Consider the following 23,814-nt stretch of genomic DNA (forward strand, 5'->3'; position numbering starts at 1 on the left):
TTGATGCTTCAACAGCAAGAGTAGTGGCAGTACTTTCACAAAAGTCGGACATGGGCAAGTTCTATCTGTGTAGATTACCCTCAGAAATTTCATGTTGTGGATAAAATTATGATATAGGTGATAAGGAGCTACTAGCAATTAAACTTTCTTTCTTCTAGAAGGGAAAAATACCCTGTAATTGTCTATACCAACCATAACAATGTGCTTCACTTTGCCAAGGACAACATTCTTGGTCTTTATTTTCAGCCTGCTTTAATCTTCTAAGAGAGAAGAACAAGAAAATGGATGCCTTATCAGGTTTAACAACCATCAATCAAAATTAAACCAATACTGAATCCAACCTATTAAGAGTAAAAAAGTGGTGACAAGCCTTTTACGCTCCCAGGTAAATTCCTAACAATATCACACAGCAGGCTATGAAGGCGAGCTTACATATCAGTTCAGTCCCGCATTCATGTAATGGTTTCTTTTAAACATCAGCCTCAGACATCAAAAGTAAACTTACATTCTATTTCGCTCTCGCGTGCACACAAAGGTTTCTTTCTCCTTTTAGGTAAAAGACATCCTTTTGGATACGAAGATATATATAAAAAATGATTTAAAAAAACCCTGATACCTCCAACAGTATTACAGGGAACATGAAAACGACATAAAAAACGTCAGCATATACGTTCAGAGTCTCACAGAAAGTCAGGTTCTATCAGGAAGCTAAGTTTCGTGAAAACCTCTGCAGCGATAATAGCCCCAATCTGTGCTTCCTTTCCAGGATCCCCAGTGGACGTCTGATCAGCTGGCAGGTGAACAGCACACTAAGACGCGTTTCGGAGCCCTCCTGCTCCTTTTTCAGTTTGACAAACCCTGATACCCCCAACAGTATTACAGGGAACAGGGACTGTAGAGTCAAAATCGTAAGAAAAGTTAGCATGTATCGCACGGTGTGTATACAGCTTGCGATACCGATGCACGCTCTTGCAGGGTCGGTATCGCAAGAAAAAATAGACTGTGCAGGCATGGCAATTTTGACTAAAAAGTGTACAATCTAGTTTCTAGTATAGCCAAAATGGTATATAGTCAAATGTTATATAGTCAAAATTGTACATAGCCAAAATAGCACTACCCAGCGACGGATTGGGCCGCCGGACCAGATTTGACTGGTCTGGGTGTCCCTTCAGTGGCTGCCGTCACCCCCCATGCTGGCCGGCTGCCGCGATCGGAGCTTAGCTCCGTTCGCAGCAACGTTAGCCCAGCAGCACAGCTCACTCTCCAGCGGGCGTGGAAGCAGCGGCGGATCCCTCCCCTTCTCTCCTCCCAGCCCCTATCCCCTGCCGCGGCAACCTGTAGCTCAGCTTGCCGTCCCTCCCTCCGTGTCCCATCACTCAGCCAACACATGGCAAGTCACTGTGCCTCCCACAGGCTCCGCCCCGCCCACTCCCCTCCCATAGACCTCTGCTCCGCCCACTCTCCATAGGCCACAGACCGTACTCTCTCTCTAATTGGCCGCAGCACAGTCCCCGCCGACAGCTGCCTCCCGCACCCCGTCACTGTATACATCATTATTTGCTGCTCACACAGACTAAGCCAACATTGCTGCGCCCATAGGGAGCCAGCAACATGGCGCCTGTCCCATCCTGATGCTGTCCTGTGTTTGAGGTGTTTACAGGGGCAGGAGGCGCTGATGTGGGGGAGGGGGAGTAATACTATGATTGTGCTAATGCCCAGTGACAAGGGAGGAGGACGGGGGTAACAGTGATCACCTCACCTGGGTACATGCCCCTCACCTCACTGCCTGCTAGGGATGGCCATCGCTGCGTTACCTGTGTAATACCCCCACCCTGTCTCCCCCCTCTCACAGCCCACCTGGGTACATGCCTCTCATTGCCCGCTAGAGATGGCCATCGCTGCATTACCTGTGTAATTCCCCCACCCTGTCTCCCCCCTCTCACACCTCACCTGGGTACGTAATTCCCCCACCTTGTCTCTCCCTGGCTCTACCTGGTGCAATGTGTATAATGTGCTTTACCTGGTGCAATGTGTATAATGTGCTCTGCCTGGCGCAAAGTGTATAATGTGCTTTACCTGGTGCAATGTGTATAATGTGTTCTGCCTGGCGCAAAATTTATAATGTGCTTTACCTGGTGCAATGTGTATAATGTGCTCTGCCTGGCGCAAAGTGTATACCGTGCTCTACCTGGCACAAGGTGTACAACGTGCTCTATCTGGCGCAATATGTATAACATGCTCTACCTGGCGCAATGTGTATAGGAGGTTCTACCTGGTGCAATGTGTATAAGCGGCACTACTGTGTGGTGTAATGTGAATTGGCACTATTATGTGGCTACACCCCTTCCCCATGAAGCCACGCCCCTAAAATTTTGATGCGGCACGCACTTTTTATCCGTTCTCGTGGTCGAGTGTGCTCAGGCCTTCTGAGCAGTAATCAGCCCACTTGATAGACTCCTCCCCCTCAACAGCACCCCCCCCCCCTCCTATTAGGGTTTCTTCCATAAATTTCCCCGGCTGTTTTTCGATCCCAATCCGCCCCTGTGTATGTATAGTCAATATCGGTGGTTCTGGGCTCTGGGCAGTTTAAGAGAAATTGTAAAGTCAATATCGGCCTTTAGGCAGAATCGCACGGTGTGTATTCACCTTTAGTGCTATAATTCTGTAATGGTTCCCATACAAGCAGTGCCTTGGACTGGGGCCCACCACTGTCAAGGAGCCCAAAGCCAGCGCGGCATGTAATGAGTCAAACTGACTCATTACATGCCGCCTGGCTGCCGCTGTGTGCTGCGGGCCACCGCCGCCCGCCGAGGAGAAGAGCACAGGGATGCAGCGGACACGGGGGGAGGGGAGGAGGAGGAGGGAGGTGGAGGAGGGAGCCGCTGCAGCACAGTGTAATTGGTGGAGGCGCTGCTGCAGCTGTCCCTCTCCTTCCACATAGGCTGGCCACCGCTGTGAATGTTGGGATGCGCTTCCCTCATAACAGCAGCATTAACAGCAGCCTATGTGAAACGAGAGGGACAGCTGCAGCAGCACCTCCACCTATTACATTGCGCTGCTGAGTCCCCCTCCCTCCTCCTCCTTCTTCCCTGCCTAGGATCTGCCAGAAGCTGCTGTACCGAAGAGCCTGACTGCCAGCGGAGACAGTAAGTATAATCTATTCTATCTATCTATCTATCTATCTATCTGCCTTAATCTGTAAAAAGGGAGACGCTGTCTGCAGTAATGTGTAAAAAAGGGGACGCTGTCTGCCATAATGTGTAAAAAGGGGACGCTGTCTGCCGTAATGTGTAAAAAAGGGGACGCTGTCTGCCGTAATGTGTAAAAAGGGGACTGTCTGCTGTAATGTGTAAAAAAGGGGACTCTGCCGTAATGTGTAAAAAGTAGTGATGAGCGAGGTTCGGTTTTACTCGGTTTTACTCGGTTCTCAAAACGGCATCTTATTGGCTATCCAAAACACGTGACATCCGTGAGCCAATAAGATGCCGTTTTGAGAACCGAGTAAAACCGAGTAAAACCGAACCCGCTCATCACTAGTAAAAAGGGGACACTGTCTGCCGTAATGTGTAAAAAAGGGGACGCTGTCTGCCGCAATGTGTAAAAAGGGACACTGTCTGCCATTGTGTGTAAAAAAGGGACACTGTCTACCGTAATGTGTAAAAAAGCGGACGCTGTCTGCCGTAATGTGTAATAAAGAGTACGCTGTCTGCCGTAATGTGTAAAAAAGGGGACTCTGTCTGCCGTAATGTGTAAAAAGGTGGCGCTGTCTGCCATAATGTGTAAAAAGGAGGACTGTCTACTGTAATATGTAAAAAAGGGGACTCTATCTGTCGTAATGTGTAAAAAGGGGACGCTGTCTGCCATAATGTGTAAAAAGGTGGCGCTGTCTGCTGTAATGTGTAAAAAGGAGGACTGTCTACTGTAATATGTAAAAAAGGGGACTCTGCCGTAATGTGTAAAAAAATGGGCGCTGTCTGTCATAATGTGTAAAAAGGGGACGCTGTCTGCCGTTATGTGTAAAAAGGGGACGCTGTCTGCCGTAATGTGTAAAAGGTGGACTCTGTCTGCCGTAATGTGTAAAAAGGGGATGCTGTCTGCCGTAATGTGTAAAAAGGGGAATCTGTCTGCCGTAATGTGTAAAAGGGAACGCTGCCTGCCGTAATGTGTAAAAAGGGGATGCTGTCTGCCGTAATGTATAAAAAAGGGGATGCTGTCTGCCGTAATGTGTAGAAATGGGACGCTGTCTGCCGTAATGTGTAAAAACGGGACGCTGTCTGCCGTAATGTGTAAAAGGTGGACGCTGTCTGCTGTAATGTGTAAAAGGTGGACTCTATCTGCCGTAATGTGTAAAAAGGGGATGCTGTCTTCCGTAATGTGTAAAAAGGGGAATCTGTCCGCCGTAATGTGTAAAAGGGGCTCTACCTGGTGTAGTGGTACTACTGTGCGGCGTAATTTGAATAATGGAGACCACTGTGCACCGTTATATGAATTAGTATTATTTTGTGGCCACACCCCTTCCCCATGAAACCACGCTCCTATATTTTTTGCGCACGACTATGGCGCGCACTGCCCCTGTTTTACATAGAGGGGGGTCTCCGATGCCGTTTCTTGCACACAGCGCTAAAATGTCTATTTACAGCACTGTTGCTAAGTATCCATTTCCCTGGCCCTGAGCAGGTCCCCCTCACCAGATCCTTTCCAGAGGTGAGGGGGTGGACTTGGATGGGATGGGAGAAGGGGGGGGCAAAGCATTTTGTTGCACCTGAGCCCACCGCTCGCTAGTTCCGCTACTGGTTCCCAATATTCAGGCCACTATGAAATCAAGAAAACTTTGGCGTTCCTCCTTTGGAGATATGGTTTTCCACTGGAAATAACAAGGAGTATGATTTATCTCAACATTTTGGAGAGCTTTGTGTAGGTATTTTATCAACAAGTTTAAATTCTCGTCAGGTTTTACTCTTCTCAGTCAAATGGCCGAACACATTGGGTAAACCAGAATTTGAAGACATTTTGTAAGTTTATCTCTCCACATCCCAAGATAATTTGATAGATCTTTTGCTATTTGCTGAATTCACTCAAAATAATTTGTTTCATGCAGCAACCTACTGTACTACTCTTCAGTATTAAGCAGTACGTGTACATCCAAACCTTCCTGAAAATTTGGATTGATTGTCTGTACCTGCTGCTAATAGTGTTGTATGAGACATCCACTGTGTCTAGAATCAAGTAAAGAAGAATCTCGTGAACATTTCCAATAAATACAAATTCTTTTTCTGACTATAATTACAAAACTTTAGCCTGAAATTAATGTATCGTAATCAAAACATAATCTACATTAAAAGTACCGTGTATGAAATATGCACCTCTCAAGATCTAAAAAATCATTAACCCTCTGGGACACTGTCTGGATCTTCTTCCAACCCTACCTGTCCCAAACGTGTTTCATATTTCACTGCTCAAACCTCTTGTCATTGTCATTAACAGGTTCACATCTACTCAGACTTCTTTTGTACACCAGCATGAGTAAATGAAGTAAAACAAATGTTAGACTCACAGATTTGTAGATGTTCTTTATAGTTCATGTATGACAAGTAGGGATACAGTCCCGGACATAGATGCTAGATAGATGCTAGATTAAAGCCTTGGGGGAAGCTGTGGCACTTAGGACAGGGGGGGCCTGGTGCATACCTCTCAACATGACCCATTCCAGGAGGTACAAAATGTTCTCTACCTGGACTTCCCTTTTAATATATGATTGGCATCACATGTGTTGAACTATTTCATTGATAAAAAAGGTATTTCAACAAATATGATTACAATTACAAATTAAGAGCGAAGTCCAGGTAGAGAGCATTTTGTCCCTCCTGGAATGGGTAATGTTGGGAGGTATGGATTGTGTATATTAAATATAAACCAATGGTGTAGATTTGATTTAAAGTAATAGTTTAATAAGGCCTGGGTACTGTTTATATCTCCACCTAATAGAGAGACAACAATTTTATTATGTTTTCCTGTAGTGAAACAAAGAAAACTTAAGCTTAAAATACACATATAAAAATAAAATCTATAATTTATCTTGCAAAAATGCAATAGCAGCAGCCTCTGTACTGCTAACACACTGGGACAGGACTCAGGAGGATTCTCTGTGTGTGTCTCTCTCTAGACATGAATGCTCTTATTAGATAACAGGTTACAGAGGACCCTGACACCCAGACGGGAGGAGAAGCTGAGATCCCTGGGTCACTTACAGCTCTCTCCCCTCTGCTATCTCTCCTCTGGTCAGGAAGCTCCGTCTGTATCTCTTGAAACCTGATATGCCAGTGTCTATGACTGCAATGCATACTGTCCTGCTCACATTCTGGCAGCCTGGTTCTGCTGCTGTACAAGAGGGAGATCTAGTGATGTCAGTGTGCCCTGGCTGGGAGGCCCCTTGACAGAGGGGGGCCCAGGGTACAGTATGCCCTGCATCCCCCTTAATCTGGCTATGCATGTTCCTCACCCGCTGCTTTTTGGCAGGTTGGAGATGAAAATTTAAAGCGTCACTCAGTGGAAAGCCTGTCGTGCATTGACTGGGTTTGGAATTGCCTGATTCTTATTGCACATTTTTACCACATTTGTGCATACAGAACCATTCTATGTTTTCTTCATGGTATTTGTTTTTGTCCTTTTGAACCCACATTATTTATCTATTTCCTATCATATTATTGATGCATTTAATGCATTTTCTTTTTTGGGGGAAAAAGAGAACAGAGGGTAATCAGAAGCGTCTATGGTTTAACCAAAAGGCTATTGCAGAGGTATTCAACATGCAGCTCTCCAGCTGCTGTGGAACTACACATCACAGCATGCCCCAATAGCAAAACTGTGGCTGTGCATGCTGAGATGGTAGTTCCACAGCAGCTGGAGGACCGCATGCTGAATGTCCCCGGGCTAGTTCCTACAAACTGATATCTGTTATTCAATGCCTGGGCCAGATACCTCAGAGCAGGCCTGCCGAACCTGTGACTCTACAGCTGTTGGGAAACTACAAGCCCCTGCATGCTTTACCAGCTGATTGGTGGGAGGAGGGTATGCTAGGACTTGTAGTTCCACAACAGCCTGAGAGCCACAGGTTGGCCAGGCCTACCCTACAACAATGCACCCTTCTGTCAAATTTAAAAATGCAGGCACAAAACATGACAAATTAAAAAATAATGAGACCCAGGTCCAAAAAACAGAAGCTACACTACAGGTATGAGCTCTGCAAAATGAAAATCTGTTTGTCAAATACCTCTATGCACAGCAAGGAATTTGCCCAAAAGTGCAGTTATCAACGCTTTATTTATTTTTCAATAATGTTACTCTTAAAACTCAATAATCATTACTTGTTCAGAAAACCTATTTATACACTGCTCAGCAAATCAAGTGCATCTGCACCATATTTTGCTATGATTGCCCTCCATCCACCCAACTCCTTCCCTCTGCCAGTGCAAGCTGCTTTTTTTTATCATATGTACCTATATGCAGCTATTTTGCTTTGTTAGCCCTGCTACCAATCCAGGCAGTTCAAGAGCTATTTGTTTTGCAGAGTGGACATTTTACAATTCATAATTGACCTCCAGTGTATTTATTTGGATGAATCTGTTGAACATACTGTAGATGTTTATAAAACTTTTCACATAAATTTGGACAATCCCTCCCCCTTAAGCCCTGTGTTCCTTTCAACAATTAGGGGATTTTAATAATGTTACATAATATGAATTGTGGCATTGTAATGTGCACAATATGAAGTGGAGGCACTATAGTGTGACATAATATGAACTGGGAACACTGTATGTCATAATGTGAATTGAGGGTACTGTGTTGCATAATGTGGAGCCACAACTGGGGGGGTACATACCCAGGCGCCGGACTAGCGGGGTGTGTACGGACTTGGGACGACTGGCTTGTACCTACAGTGATGGCTTGGTGTCACCCCTGCCGGCACTGTACTACGCGCAGCCTGTGTAACCACACCCCCACCCCATTGCCGTTGATGGTATAGTTCAGCTTCTGCATTGTTGTTAGGTAGGCCTGCTCCAGAGGCACTATGGTGACTCTGTGTCCGCTGCTGCCCTGACTCCAACTTCAGGGGGAACCTGCAAGCTTTGCTCATCTGAGCTGACAAGGGAACCAGCTGTTGAGCAACTCTAGCCCTGATAGCATCTACATTGAGGGAGGAGATCCAGCATCAGGTCTGGGGGTCCAGTGCTGTGCAGCCAGTTCTCCTGTCATCTTGGAGTAAGACCTGAGGGTGTCATGGCTGCCAATGACCCTCCCATCCTTGTGTAAGACTTTTTTGCGGGCTGTCCCTTTACAAACGGTTGTATAAACTGTGGTAGAGAGGGAGTTAGATATTACATTTATGTCAAAAAAGGAAGAGGTGGCTCGCCATATTGCTGCCTTCCTCCGGGTGTCAGAAATCCTAGTTTTGTCCCCGATACTGGTAGCCCTACAACATGAACTAGAGGATTACTTTGGTTCATAAAATAAACTATGGCACTAATATAGGGTATAACATTAACTCGGTTACTACTATGGTTCAGAAAATTAACTAGGGCATTATTATGGGGCATAAAATGAACACCTGCTGAAGGCAGGTGTTTCTAGAACCATTGGAATAGAGGCCCCTTCAAAATGTTGCTATGTAGCCTACAAAGTTCTGGCTACACCCCAATTGTGACTTTGTTCTGGAACCTCAAGGATCAGAGGCATCACCAAGTCTGGCGACAGCCAGTACGCACCTTGGATCTCACATATAAAGGGTTGTGGTCACATATAAAGGGGGCATGGCCTTGCTATGGATTCTGGGATCGTCACTCCGGGGGCGTGACCAGCATCTCCGGAGATGATGGGCTGCCCCCGGAAACAGTCTGCCTGTGCTGTTGGCTCCGCATCTATGACAGAAGAAAGTCACACTGCAGCACCCAAATCCTTTATCTGAGGAGGAGCCAGCATTTTGGTGTCAATCCTCTGAGGGTGACACCCTTGCGAGCTGTAGCTCATGCACCCTCCCTTGTGATGCCACTGCCAAGGATCAGTGTTCCATTGCTCTAAGGCGGGTACACATCACAACAATGTGTACCTGATCAATATGCTGACCAACGGCATGACATATATTGCCCATATACACTACAACAATTTATTGAACGTCGGAACAATCCCTCATTCCATCCTTTATTAAACTGCATCAGGACATACAGATGGAGACGTCTTCATCTTTGCCTTTAATAGGATTAATTGAGCCAGGGCAGTCTGACTTAATCGCCTGCTGTAATGACTTAATCCCCTGCTGTATTGTTCTCTCTGTATTGTATTGCAGCTGAGAACAATAGATGAAGGGCTTATGCTAATAAACCATGGTGCACCTAGGCACAGCAGAGAAGCCAAGATGAGCGTAGACCATCTGTATGTGATATCTTTTGATTGCCATGTTGCACGGCCATCTAGAAGGTATTGCATGTGACCCACAGAAGCACGCAATTGAGCATACATACTGCCCGATTTGCATGATATGTTGTTCCGACTTAGCCGGAAACGACATATCGTGTAGTATAGTATGTACACACCCTAAAAGAAAAAAAGAAAAAAGAGGAGAACCACAACAGTATGTACAGCATATCTAACAATAAAGATTTCCTAAAACTAAATTCTGAGACCCCACCTACTGCCCAGTCCATAAATTGTGCATGACCAGTCTGTATAATAGAAGGATTACGGACTGTTCACAAAACTAGATTATACTTAACTAAGATTTTGCCAGTACAGTATATGTAAAGGTGGCTGCCACAGCAGGGCGACTGTAATGTGCTACAACACTTTATCACTAAATTAACTTAAACATTTTCTTTAGAATTCAACTTACCCCAAAGTAGATTGTTAAAAGTTTCTCCAACAATATAAACACATGAAACTAATATATGACTGCTTAAAAAAAATATTGTAAATCCAAAAGGTGTAAGTAATCCAAGGAAAGGATAAACCCAGTTTCCATCAGTCAAGTAAATCCATATTACCCTAGAGAAGAGAACATTCATTAACAAATCAAATAATTTTAGAGTAAACATAATTTACACAATTGAAAAAGCAAGCAAACATTTTTTACTCAGTATAGAAACTTAGAAACATAGAATTTGACGGCAGATAAGTACCACTTGGCCCATCTAGTCTGCCCCTTTTTTTTTTATTCTTTAGTAGGACATTAACATCTCCAAGCTGATGCTCAAAATGAATTTCAGGTATAACAAGCTTGCATTTTATTGTCAGGATGTCAAACTATATTAAAACATACATGCAATTTTTCCTTGCCGATCCATATCACTAATTTAACAGTGTTTACCTCTCTACTAGGTTTGTCCAGCATTGATTGCTCCTGGAGACAGAAAACAGCATACTTAGAAGTTCTAAGCTCTACCCTAACTCTATTCTAATTATTTGAGTTGATTAAGTAGGATTTCCCCGGCAGTCTGGATCCCGCTGGTCAAAATTCTGACACTGAAATCCCGACAGTCAAAATCCCGACATCGAGTGCAGCATGTGGCGAGCTTAGCTCGCCACACTATTATTTTCACCTTTGGGTGGTGGCGTGGACCACCATCCTAGTGGGAATTCCGGCGGCGGTTGGGATTTCGACCACGTCCGGATTCCACCGTCTGTATTTTGACCGCCGGGATCCCGACTGTCCGGAAATTAACTGCGCCCCATTTGAGTCTGATAGCTACCCCCTTTTCAATAACATTCTAAAAAATTTAAAAGCCCATGTATTTTGTTTGACCTGTCTGAATGCAGCTCCTCGTTGAGATCTGCCAGAGAAGAATCTCATTAAAATACCTGTGGTAAGCCACATCAGGTATAATTAAAATACAGAACGCCAAGGGCGTAGCTACCATAGATGCAGGGAGTGCAGCTGCTATGGGGCCCAGAGCTGAGAGGGGCCCACCTTCCCTGGCACAGTTACATATGTTATATATATTTTCACCTTTGGTAGCTACATAGGGGCCCTTAAAAAGTTTTGCCTTGATGCTTGCAATTTATCTAGGTATGCACCTGAAACTACTCATTGTAATGTGGTATAAAATTAACTGGAGGCACTATAGTATAGATAATATGACCTGGGGTCACTGTATGTCATAATGTGAACTGGGGGTACTGTGTTGCTTAATCTGTACTGGCAGCCCTGACATAATGTGAACTAGGGCACAACTATGGTTCATAAAATAAACTAGGGCACTATTATAAGGCATAACATTAACTAAGGCACTTCTATGGTTCAGAAAATGAATTAGGGCACTATTATTGGGGATACAATTAACAACTGCTGCGGAGAGATGTCTTTCTCGAAGCATTTGGTCAATAGTCTCTGCAAAATGTTTCTATGGGGCAAACAAAGTTCTGGCTACGCCCCTGCAAAACGCTACACAGTTTTACCAGTCCAAAGATTATAAGTTACACACTAACAGGCATATATATCACAATTCCCAAATAAATTGTGATTGTAATGTGAAAAATTCACATGTATTCACTATACGATATTTAAATACATCCCAAAAATGTATTAAAAATTTCATACAGGGACACATCAGGGAAAAATGAACTAAAGCTTCTGAAACAGAATTGGTGATGTTACACATAGCAACCAATCAGATGTTGTCTATCAGTTCTCTGTTGTCTTTTAGAAAATGACAGACAACATCTGATTGGTTGCTAAGGGCAACATCACCAGTTCTCTGTTTTTACAGCTTTAGTAAATTTACCCCATGTGGAAAAGCTCTGTCACTGCAAATCCCCTCCTTGCACTTCTCAGGGTAATTTTCTATTCTGTTTTATTTCTTTGTGTTGAGCCTGTTGTGTCTCCAAATCCCTATCCCCCCATTCATCCTCACCGGTGTTATTTCACAATTTCTTTTAGTATGATAAATTCGATCAGCTTGCTAAAAGAATGCAAATTTAAGTTTTTGAAGTTTTTTTTTTTTTAACGAAAACTCCTCCCAGAAGCCCTTTGATACATTTACTGTAAGTGACAATAGTGTGAAGAGTGTGAAAGCACTTGTTTTCACATTATTTTAGATATTTCTGTGATTGTAGAATACAATTTGTCAGTGAGTTGTTATGAATTTGTGGAATTTAAATTTGCCTTTCATTCAATGCAGTGTGGGCAATTTGCATAAACTATGAAAAACATTTAATCGTAAGGAAATACATTGTACTGTATACAGCCTATGGGGACATGTATCAAACCTTGGAGACAGACATAAAGCACCATCCAGTCAGCTAACTGCCACTTTAAAGGCTGTAATTGAAAAATTACAGTTAGAAGCTGGTTGGTACTTTGCTTCTCTCTACTTATATATCTCCAAGGTTTGATACATATCATACGACCCAACTGTCCCTATTTTGGTGGGACAGTCCCGATTTTTATGGACTGTCCCACCCACGGGCCGCAGTGTCCCACAGTGGGAAAGGGGCAGTTGGGTGACCCTCTCTCACTTACTGCTCTGGGACAGGGGGAAGAATGCAAAGTCTACTGCGCTGTCGGACAGAAGAGGGCCCAATCAGAGACTGCACATGGGCCCCTCCTCTATTAAAACACCTCTGTCTGGACCCCCAAAAATAGGCAGTTGAAATAGAAAGATAATATAGAAGGCTGTTAGTGGTCATGAGTAAAGTACTGAAGGTTTTTAAAAGCTGACAAATGAATAATTTGTTGCACTTTTTATTAATGTCGAAAAATTAAAGCAAGCATAGGCATACGCACACCTTAATGTAGAAAGCCACCAGTGGTGCAAGTATGCGACCTGGTACGCTTGGGTACTGAGGATCCGACCGCACACTTTGTACCTGTGACCAAGTCTGCCATTTCCACTGCCTTCCACTGTGCCAGGCTGCCGGGAGGCAGGAGCCAGAGAGCATGCAATGCCAACATTACTGACTGCAGCGCCTGCCTTGCCTCACCATCCGCAGCTTACAGAAAAACACAGCTGCCAGTGATTAGTGAAGAAGGTAGGGATGCTGAGAGACACAGAGTGACTGGGTGGTGGGAGGGTTGTTGAGCAATACAGTTTGAAAGGGTGGTGGGAGGGTTGCTGAGAGACACTGATGTGTCAGGAGTGGCTTAGAGATGACCCAGGGAGGAGATGATGTGGCTGAGAGACGACTCAGGGAGATGATGGTGTGGCTGAGAGACGTCTCAGGGAGGAGATGATGGTGTGGCTGAGAGATGAATTAGGGAGATGATGATGATGATGATGATGTGACTGAAAGACGTCTCGGGGGGATGGTGGTGTGGCTGAGAGATAACATGGGGAAGATGATGGTGTGGCTGAGAGACAGCACAGGAGGAGATAATGGTGTGCTGAGACAACATGAGAAGAAGATGATGATGTGGCTGAGAGACAATACAAGGGGGAGATGATGGGATGGTTGAGAGATGACACAGAGAGGAGTTGATGATGTGACTGAGAGACATCGCGAAGAGTGGATGGTGGTGTGGCTGAGAGACAATGCAGGGTGGAGAAGACTGTGTCTGAGAGATGACTCAGGGAGGAGATGATGGTGTGGCTGAGAGAAGATGCAAGGAAGAGATGATGGTGTGGTTGAGAGATGATGTGGAGAGGAGATGGTGTGGCTGAGAAACGTCACAGAGAGAAGATGATGGTGTCGCAGAGAAGCAATGCGAGGAGGAGATGATGGTGTGGCTGAGAGTTTATGCAGAGAGGAGATGATGGTGTGGCTGAGAGACAACTCAGGAGGAGATAATGGTATGGCTAAGAGATGGCACAGGTGGGAGATTATGGTGTGCTGAGAGAAGATGCAAGGGGGAGACGATGGTGTTGAGAGAAAATATGGCGAGGAGATAGTGTGGAAGAGAAATGTCATGGAGAGGAGATGATGGTGTGGCTGAGAGACTACTTAGGGAGATGATGGTGTGACTGAGATGTCTCAGTGGAATTGTGGTGTGGCTGAGAGATGAATTAGGGAGATTATGTGACTGAACGTCTCAGGGGGATGGTGGTGTGGCTGAGAGATGACATGGGGAGATGATGGTGTGACTGAGAGACAACGCAGGAGGAGATGGTGGTGTGCTGAGACAACATGGGAAGAAGATGATGGTGTGGCTGAGAGACGATACAAGGAGGAGATGATGCGGTGGTTGAGAGATGACACAGAAAGGAGATGATGGTGTGACTGAGAGACATTGCAGAAAGTAGATGATGGTGTGGCTGAGAGACAATGCAGGGAGATGATTGTGTCTGAGAGATGACTCGGAGGAGATGATGGTGTGTCTGAGAGAAGACACAAGGAAGAGATGATGGTGTGGTTGAGTGATAATGTGGGGAGGAGATGGTGTGGCTGAGAAACGTCACACAGAGGAGATGATGGTGTGGCAGAGAGGCAATGTGGGGAGGAGATGATGGTGTGGCTGAGAGATAACTTGAGGAGGAGATGATGGTGTGGCGAAGAGATGACTCAGGGAGGAGATGATGGTGTGGCTGAAAGATGACTCAGGGAGGAGATGATGGTGTGGCTGAGAGACGATGCAGGGAGGACATGATGGTGTGGCTGAGAGACAATGCAGGGGGAGATGATGATTTGGCTGCGAGAAGATGCAGGGGGAGATGATGATGTGGCTGAGAGATGACACGGCAAGGAGATGATGGTGTTGCTGAGAAACATTGCAGAGAAAAGATGGTGTGGCAGAGAGACAATGCGGGGAGGAGATGATGGTGTGGCTGAGAGAATAAATAGGGGGAGATGATGGTGTGGGTCAGGGAGTACATGGGGGGAGATGATGGTGTTGCTGAGAGTTGACGCAGGATTAGATGATGGTGTGCTGAGACCACGCAGGGAAGATATGATGGTCTGGCTTGGAGATGATGGTGTCGCTAAGAAAAGACCCAGGGAGGAAATGATGGTGTGGCTGAGAGACAATGCAGGGAGGAGATGATGGTGTGGCTAGATATGTCCCTCCGATGGTGCAATAAAATGTGTTGCACATGGCTATGATAGCAAGCATTTTTTCATCAAATTTAAGTCTTTCCAGCATTTTCTGGTACAGGAAAATGTCTGTATATTAAGTTTTCAAGTTTGTAAAAAGTAGGAATAAACACTTTTACCTTTCTTCTGCAAGTTCAAAAACACCTCTTACAATACAACACTTCTACATACCTGTCCACAGCATTTAAACCATTATTGAGCTTTTTAGATAAAATCCTTAAAAACTGATGTCTTTATTGTACAAATTGTGTTATTTAAACCCCTCATTTTGAGTAGAGGTCCTGCAATGTGTCCTGACATTTATACATTATAATAAATGTTTTCCCTACCTTTTCACCTGCTCAGAGGGGTGCATACAGAAATATGTGAATTTCCTCTTAAAAAGCAATGATAGTTTGGAACTGAATTGCAAATGAAATTTGCAGTCTGAGTTCACTGCGAGAAGGGCTTGCTGGACCCAACTTGCACCTAACTGAGTTGAGCCCATAATTTCATGTGTAATAAAGGGGTCTATATACTAAGCCTTGGAGAGATATAAAGCTTATGGAAATACAGTACCAACCAACCAGCTTCAAACTGTAAATTTTCAAACACAGCCTGTAATATGGCAGTTAGGAGCTGATTGGCTGGTATTTTATCTTTGTCCACTTTATCTTTCTCCAAGGCTTAGTACAGTACATAGACCCCAAAGACTTGTTACAATGTTACTGTCATTATTAGTTTTAGCCATAAATGCGGATAGGGGTATTACTTAATGAATGATGTGAAGGTAAGATTTTGATGTGACATGTACATTTTTCAGACATGCAGGTGTTTGTAATAGAGTACATTGCCTATTTCGTGGATGTTCTGCTTACTTGTATTTTTCCCTGGACTACCCTGAATGCCACAGGGCTGTTAGGACAAAGGCCCTCCTTCCGAGTTGATCGCTTGCTAGCTACTTTTAGCAGCCGTGCAAATGCATAGTCGCCGCCCATGGGGGAGTGTATTTTTGCTTTGCAAGTGTGCAAATGCCTTTGCAGCCCTGCTATGCAAAAACATTTTGTGCAAAACAAGACTAGCCCTGCAGTTACTTATCCTGTGCGATAAATCCAGCGACGAAGGTCCTGGAATTGACGTCAGACACCCGCCCTGCAAACTCCTCGACACGCCTGCGTTTTTCCAAACACTCCCAGAAAACGGTCAGTTGACACCCATAAACGCCCTCTTCCTGTCAATCTCCTTGCGATCGGCTGTGCGAATGGATTCTTCACTAAAACCATTGCACAGCAATGATGCTCTTTGTACCCGTATAACGCACGTGTGCAATACGGTGCATACGCATGCGCAGTTTTGCCATTTTTTTAAGTGATCGCAGCAAATAACGGCAGCTAGCGATCAACTCGGAATGACCCCCAAAGTAAATCTAATTTAATAACCCAAATGGCATAAGAAAGCTTCTTCTTCTTTTTTTTAAATAAATGTTTTTTTTCCTGTGAAATATGGTATCAGGCATTAAATAAGGCAGCCGATTTCCCCACCATGCCTCAAACATCATCATTCCTTGGAGAAAGTATGTAACATATTTTTAATACATTTATTATTGAACTTTTTTTTCATATTTACAGTAAGAATAGAAATTATGAAACTGGACATCTCCTATGTATTTTGTGTTTTCTTTAAATAGCACACATATGTTCCATACCTTTATTACAGTATATTTATGACTGTTCATTTCCTGAGCGTAAACAATATAAAAGTGCACAATGTGATTGATGACAGCGTGGATTATGTAAACTGATTGTGTGTTGCTACTTTTGGTACGGCAGTAATGAGAGGTAAGTGTTTATAACAGTTTGTACTACTGACAAGTTAGTTTAAACAGATAACCAGTATTTGAATTGTGCAAGATCAAATCTATTTTCCATTCTTTTGCATTCCCACCTATAATCAGCAGGGACACAAGTAAAGAGACTGCCTTGTTTGCACTCTGGTTTATTGACTTCTTAGTCATCCATAATTCAAAGGAAACCTGCAAAAAAGTTCCATGTGGTTTCTTTAAGATAGTCAATACTGCCTTTTGTTTTCTAAAAATAAATATAATGTGACATCATATAAAAATATCTAAATATAGTAACCAACTTAACTTACTGCTGACCATAATGTAGACTGGTCATTTTGTTTGCATTATTTGTTTGATTGTTTTGTAATGTATTTCTATAACATAGCTGTCCTTTTCTGGTAAAAATAAAATGTTATAACATTGTATGGGATGTAGTTAATATCCCGACGGTCGGGAGCCAGGCTGTCGGGATCCCAGCTGTCAGGATACCGACGACGGGATCCCAACCGCTGAGAATGCCGACAGCTGCGCCAGGGCTATTCCCACTCCAGGGTGTCCAGAACACCCATAGAGTGGGAACTGAACCTGTGGCGAGCCTGCAAGGGGCTTTCTATCTTTCGACCCGCTGCCGGCATTCTGGCGGCCGGGATCCCAACGTCGGTATTTTGACCGCCGGGATTCCATACCCAACCCCATTGTATACCTAATTTAGCAAGCAGAAGTCTGTTTGCACCATTATGGTCCACTTAGGCATTTGTAAGAGATTACAGTAGACTAGAGCTGCGTCCAGACCAAACTTGTTGATAACGGCATATCTGTAATCACTGGCGTATCTATAATGTACTAGCTGCTGCCAGCAAGAGAGAGAGGAGGGGGCTCGGATGGAGTCTGCTTGCGGGCCCCCTCCTCTAGTAAAATGTCCCTGTCTCTAATGCAGTGGCGTAACTGCCGGAGAAAATGGAGTCAGTTGCCGCCGGGCTGCAGCCATGAAGGGGGCACCTCCTCCGTTGTCTCCCGTTCCGTCCATACACATCTGCTGTAACAGAGAGGAGCCACTGCTAAGTGCAGTGCCTGTCAGCGTCAGAGCTGTTCGCTCCTCCTCTCTGTGACAATCTCAGTGCTCACTGCTATCTGCTGAGCTCTGGTCGCGAATTTGACATCTGACTGTGACACAGAGACTGACTAAGGAGCCCACCGGGAGACCGTGGCAGTGTGTGCAGGTGTGCCGAGAGGGTGATGCGGCTGTCACTCTGCATGTGGGTGGGAGACTAGCAGGCTCTGTGTAGCAGTGGGCAGTGGCCAGTCAGAAAGATATGGCCCAAAAAAGAACAGGGATTGGGGGGGAGGTGGCGATGGTAGGGCAATTCCATCTTAACCAGACCCCATTGTTACAAAGTGATAGTAAGAGTGCTGCCGCGTTCAGGGCACTGCTCTCTGGTCAGGACGATTCTCTGTTGTGCGGGATGCCATTGCCCACCACAGTTCTCCATCTACAACAGAGGAAGTGACTGTGGTCTGATCATAAATGACTTGTCACCCTGCACAAGGGTTGGAGGGGCAAATTACTTCCTGCCTGGTGGCTGGCTGGCCCCTCCCCAGAGACCAGCAGCCACTATTCAATGCACTGCAGCCGTGGATTGTCTGTTCTCCTTTCTCCCTGCCCGGCTGCCAACGCTGCTGTCAGGGTGTATACATAGCGCCTGGCTGGCCAGAGCTAACTTTAGTAAGGGGCCAGCGCTAACTTTTTGCCCCTACAGGGCAATCTTTAAATATACAGTACTTTAATTAGCCATCATTATGGGAGGTAAGAGAGGAAACCCCTTTCATTAGCAGGGGGGCAGAACCTATTGCTTTATCACTGTACAGTGCAGAGCTGCCAGTGGTTGACATGATAGATCTCCACAGTGGGCTGTAGTTGTGTGACCGGCAGTCAGGAGTCCGACGGTCACAATACGGACGCCGGGATCCCACCCCCTAACCATCCCGATAGTCGGAATTCTGACTAACAGGGACGACACGGCATGACACCCATAGAGTTGGAATAGAACCTGTTGCAAATGCAGTGAGCCCACAAGGAGCTTCATTGTGCTCGCCCCCCTTGCCGGCCATCTGGAAGCTGCTGGCATGCTCTGTGAGCTGATGACATGCCCCCTCTCCCTCTGTATCCCATGAACAGACGCTGTGCGCATGCTAAGCAGAGCAGAAGTGACAGGAGCCTCCCAACTGTCCTCCCCCACTGCGGGTCACTGCGGCCTGTGGGTGGGACAGCGGGACAGTCCCCAAAAAAGGGACTATCCCGTGAAAATAGGGACAGTTGGGAGGTATGTATAAAGTATATATTATAAATATCTTCTTTGTATTATTCTAATCACTTTTGTAGTCGAAACTCTGGAGTAAATAGTCTATGACATGTGAGGCAGTGCCTATCTTTTCCACACATCTCTGATCAAACCTCACCAAATTTCCTGCAGTATATACTGCTGCACACATGAACTCTTTGGCTCATATATTGTGTGTAAATCTGTCTCTGGTACAGGCCAGTGCCTCCTGAGCCATATACCTCACCGCATGTCCCTGAAACAGACCAAAATGTATAGCGAAAAACATTAAGGGGGATAACCTATTAGCCCCAGTAAAACATCAGGGGGTATATTTACTAGAATTTACATTTTTCTGAATTTTTAAAGTTCAAACACGAATGACATTGAATGTGTGAATTTGCAACTTTTTGAATTTTGTATGCCTCATTTACTATGCTGTCGTATTCTGCATTTTCGTTTTTTCCGATGTCGATGTCATTCGTATTTTCGGACACTGTTTTACGGGAGTGAATAGTAAAACACTGCCGAAATTAACACAATGAATCGCGGCCGGATCTGTGAGATCCGTGCAGGGCTTCATTGTGCACCTTTAAAAAAAAAATGAAAGTATTAAAAATTAAGAAAAAATTTGCGTGGGATCCCCCCTCCTAAGCATAACCAGCCTCGGGCTCTTTGATCCGGTCCTGGTTGTAAAAATATGGGGGGGAAATTGACAGGGCTTCCCCCATATTTTAACAACCAGCACTGGGCTCTGCGCCTGGTCCTGGTGCAAAAAATACGGGGGACATAAAGCGTAGGGGTCCCCTGTATTTTTTGAACCAGCACCGGGCTCCACTAGTCAGAGAGATAATGCCACAGCCGGGGGACACTTTTATCTTGGTCCCTGCGGCCCTGGCATTAAATCACTAACTAGTCACCCCTGGCCAGGGTACCCTGGAGGAGTGGGAACCCCTTAAATCAAGGGGTCCCCCTCTCCAGCCACCCAAGGGCCAAGGGTGAAGCCCGAGGCTGTCCCCCCCATCCAAGGGCTGCGGATGGGGGGCTGATAGCCATAGTGTAAAAAAAAAGAATATTGTTTTTTGTAGCAGTACTACAAGTCCCAGCAAGCCTCCCCGACAAGCTCCCACTACCTATGTTCACAGGAGGCTTTTTGTCCCCCGTATTTTTTGCACCAGGACCAGGCGCAGAGCCCGGTGCTAGTTGTTAAAATATGGGGGAAACCCTGTCAATTTCCCCCCCATATTTTTACAACCAGGACCGGCTCAAAGAGCCCGAGGCTGGTTATGCTTAGGAGGGGGGACCCCACGCATTTTTTTTTCCGATTTTTAACCCTTTCACACCCATTCCCACTGATAAACATGCACGGATCTCACGGATCCGTGCATGCCTATCAGAACACGGTAAAAAAAAAGCAGGTCTATTTTAAAACTGCTTTTTTTTACGATTTGTATTTTTTCACGGCAGTGTTTGGCTATTGCCGGCAGTGTTTGTGAATTAGAATTTTTAGTAAATTACCGAGTTGTATAAAATAACAGGCGCATATGACTGATGGTGTATTCATTCGTATTTTTTTTCTTTGACTTCCAAAAAAAATACGAATGCCCTCATCACTGCCGAGATTTTAGTTTAGTAAATTCCCGAGATGACACTTTGAAGAAAAAACACCAAATCGGTCAAGATCGGGACCTTAGTAAATCTACCCCCAGGTGCGAAAAACGTATGTTTTTGGCAATTTTTCTCGAAGTTTCACTTTTTTTTTTTTTTACAGGCTATCCAGATTGATCGTCTGTAAAAAATGCCCTTTCTCCCGAAAACACACAAGTTCAGTAAAACCTGGGTGTTTTCGGTAGAAACAGCCCCATTTTTGCATGAAAACAGGGCTGTTTCTAATCCCCGATGACTGGGAAAACCTGCAGTGTCCCATGCCCGCTGCAGCAGCAGCAGACTGGGACTGCAGGCATGGCGACGTGACCCGTAAACTGCCACTCTGCGCGGTGGACCCCATCTGTCCCCCTGTGATATATTTTTTCTCTTTACACTGTGTGGAGTGAGAGGCATGAGACTAGACGTCTGAGACTGTGATAAAGATACCTTGATGCGCATTTATCCATTTTTATTTGTGAGTATTTTTCATATTGGAATCACTATACTGGATATCCATCATTGCTAGAAGAGACATCTAAAGAGTGTGCGTGTTGAAATACAAAGGGACGTAATATCACTTTAAATCTCTAGCACTCAGAATATATAATAAGCTTGAATTTGTGTGCATGTACTGCTAAGGTGCCCTGACATAAATAAGAGTTTAAGGGACATTAATATTAGCAGATTAATTCAACACCATTATTTGTATTGCGGTAATGAATGTACAACCTTAAATGTGACTTGTAGCAATAGTTGATCAATGTCTGTACACCATTACGAAAAATGTGTAAGGTTACATTATGCAGCATGTGTGGGCACATGTTCAAAATTTGAACTGCAACAGGTGTATGATACAAAATACATAACAACTTTCTAATATAGGGGGTCATTCCGAGTTGTTCGCTCGTTGCCGATTTTCGCTATACTGTGATTAGTCGCTTACTGCGCATGCGCAAGGTACGCAGAGCGCATGCGCTTAGTTATTTTACTAAAAACTTAGCTGTTTTGCTGTGGCTTCTGCTTTTCAGTCGCACTGGTGTTCGGTAAATGATTGACAGGAAAGGGGCGTTTCTGGGTGGTAACTCAGCTTTTTCCCGGCATTGGCTAAAAAACGCAGGCGTGTCATGGAAAAACGCAGGAGTGTCTGGAGAAACGGGGGAGTGGCTGGCCGAACGCAGGGCATGTTTGTGATGTCAAACCAGGAACGAAACGGCCTGAGCTGATCGCAGTGTAGGAGTAAGTCTGGAGCTACTCAGAAACTGCTATGAATTTTCTATTCGCAATTCTGCTAATCTTTCGTTCGCAATTCTGCTAAGCTAAGATACACTCCCAGAGGGCGGCGGCTTAGCGTGTGCAATGCTGCTAAAAGCAGCTAGCGAGCGAATAACTCGGAATGACCCCCATAGATTTGTTTCTATCGCACTGCAAGTAAAACAGTAAGTTACACTGAAATTGTTACCAATACTAATACAATGTTTCTGAGAACTGGCATGTGCGCACACACAGGGCCCGATTATGAGTTGCATGCAGTGCCAATATAAGCACGGATGGTCGTTTTTTCAACTGTGCATGCGTCTATGTAGCTAAAATTCACATACTGCTTGCATCCCATGGTGTGTTGTAATAGCGATTGACAGGCAGTCTCAGAAATGTACTGGAAATGTATTGTTTGTACCTAGGTGGTGACAGGGAAGTTGCTATTTAGATGCATGGAGAGGCACATGGACCAGTCATGCATATCGCATAACCAGGGCCGGTGCAATGTTTCTCGACACCCTAGGCAAACTTCTGCTTTCTGCCCCTTCCCCCTACCCACCCTTCAGATGAAAGGCATGCTGCTCTCACCCCCTCCCCCCTACTCTGTTAAATGTCTGCTGTTTTATCCCCCCCAAAATCTGTTTTCATGCTGCTGCTCATCCCCCCAGACTGTGTGCATGCCTACTCCTTATCTCTCCCCCCCCACCCCCTCACCACACCGCTGCTCTCGCCCTCTTTCCTTATCAATGCAGAGAGTGCACTGTGCAGCCACCTTACCTGCAGGCTGCGATGCAGAGTTGGGACTGAGTAATCTGCGAAAGAGTCTGGAATGAAGAGCAGCGCCCCATGTCACCCCCAGCCAGGACTCCAGGAGCTGTCAAAGTTACTGCCTGTGCCAGGTGGAGGTGGAGCTGGAGGCTGCAATACGGGAGCTTAGCAGTCACGGCTACTGTAAGATACGCATTCTGGGGGATTGCAGTGGCTGTGAAAGGTAGGACTATGCTACCTTTTTAGGCAGCTGTAGCAGGCCGCCTCCTCAGGTCCCGGCGCCCCTAGGCAGCTGCCTAAAGCTGCCTAGTGGAAGCTCCAGCCCTGCGCATAACTGGTTGCAAACTCAGATGCATAATCACTTACTAAGCATAATCTAATACAAATACATACAATAGCGCTGAGACACTGTACTGGAGATGCTGAGTGACACTGGCTACTATAGACCTGAACCGGAAGTGACGTTTCGGGATGGAGCACACGCAGGACAGAGCAGGACGGAGCGGTCGCACCAGCTGCAAGGTGCAAGTGCCATGAGCAGTGCTGTGAGCCGGGGGTGCCAGGTGAACGAGGTGACGGACAGAGGGGCAGAGGGGAGTGAAGCGGAGCCGAGCGGGAATCGGGCATCCTGCAGCCGCAGCCTGAGCAGCCTGAGCCACTTCCTGAGTCACAGCATCTGAGCGCTGATCGGAGGAGCAGGGAGGAGATAAGTATTAGCTTTTCCTACTTTGTTGTAAAATCGATTGCCTCCCTTCTGTGTCCATTACTGTATTTTATTGTACTAAATTCCCTTCGTCCATTGTTGTATTTTATTGTACTTAATTATTAGCTTTTCCTACTTTCTTGTATAATCGATTGTCTCCCTTTGTCCATTACTGTATTTTATGTATATATTGTCCTTATATATAAATTGTCCCTCTCTTTTTGATTTTCTGAAGGTAACAGGGAGTTAGCACTTATTAAAAATGGGTGGGGCCACGATTGAGAATC

General features: G+C 45.2%; 1 protein-coding gene across 1 annotated transcript in view; it reads right to left on the reverse strand.

The window, feature by feature from the left end:
• ADTRP (androgen dependent TFPI regulating protein) overlaps positions 1-23,814 on the reverse strand; it is a 134,424-nt gene that overhangs the window by 36,452 nt on the left and 74,158 nt on the right. The window contains exon 5 of the mRNA XM_063923169.1: positions 9,884-10,035. Coding sequence (XP_063779239.1) covers positions 9,884-10,035 — 152 coding nt within the window. The remainder of the gene's footprint in view (positions 1-9,883; positions 10,036-23,814) is intronic.

The sequence above is a fragment of the Pseudophryne corroboree genome, chromosome 5 (assembly GCF_028390025.1).
Source record: "Pseudophryne corroboree isolate aPseCor3 chromosome 5, aPseCor3.hap2, whole genome shotgun sequence".
Taxonomy (NCBI): domain Eukaryota; kingdom Metazoa; phylum Chordata; class Amphibia; order Anura; family Myobatrachidae; genus Pseudophryne; species Pseudophryne corroboree.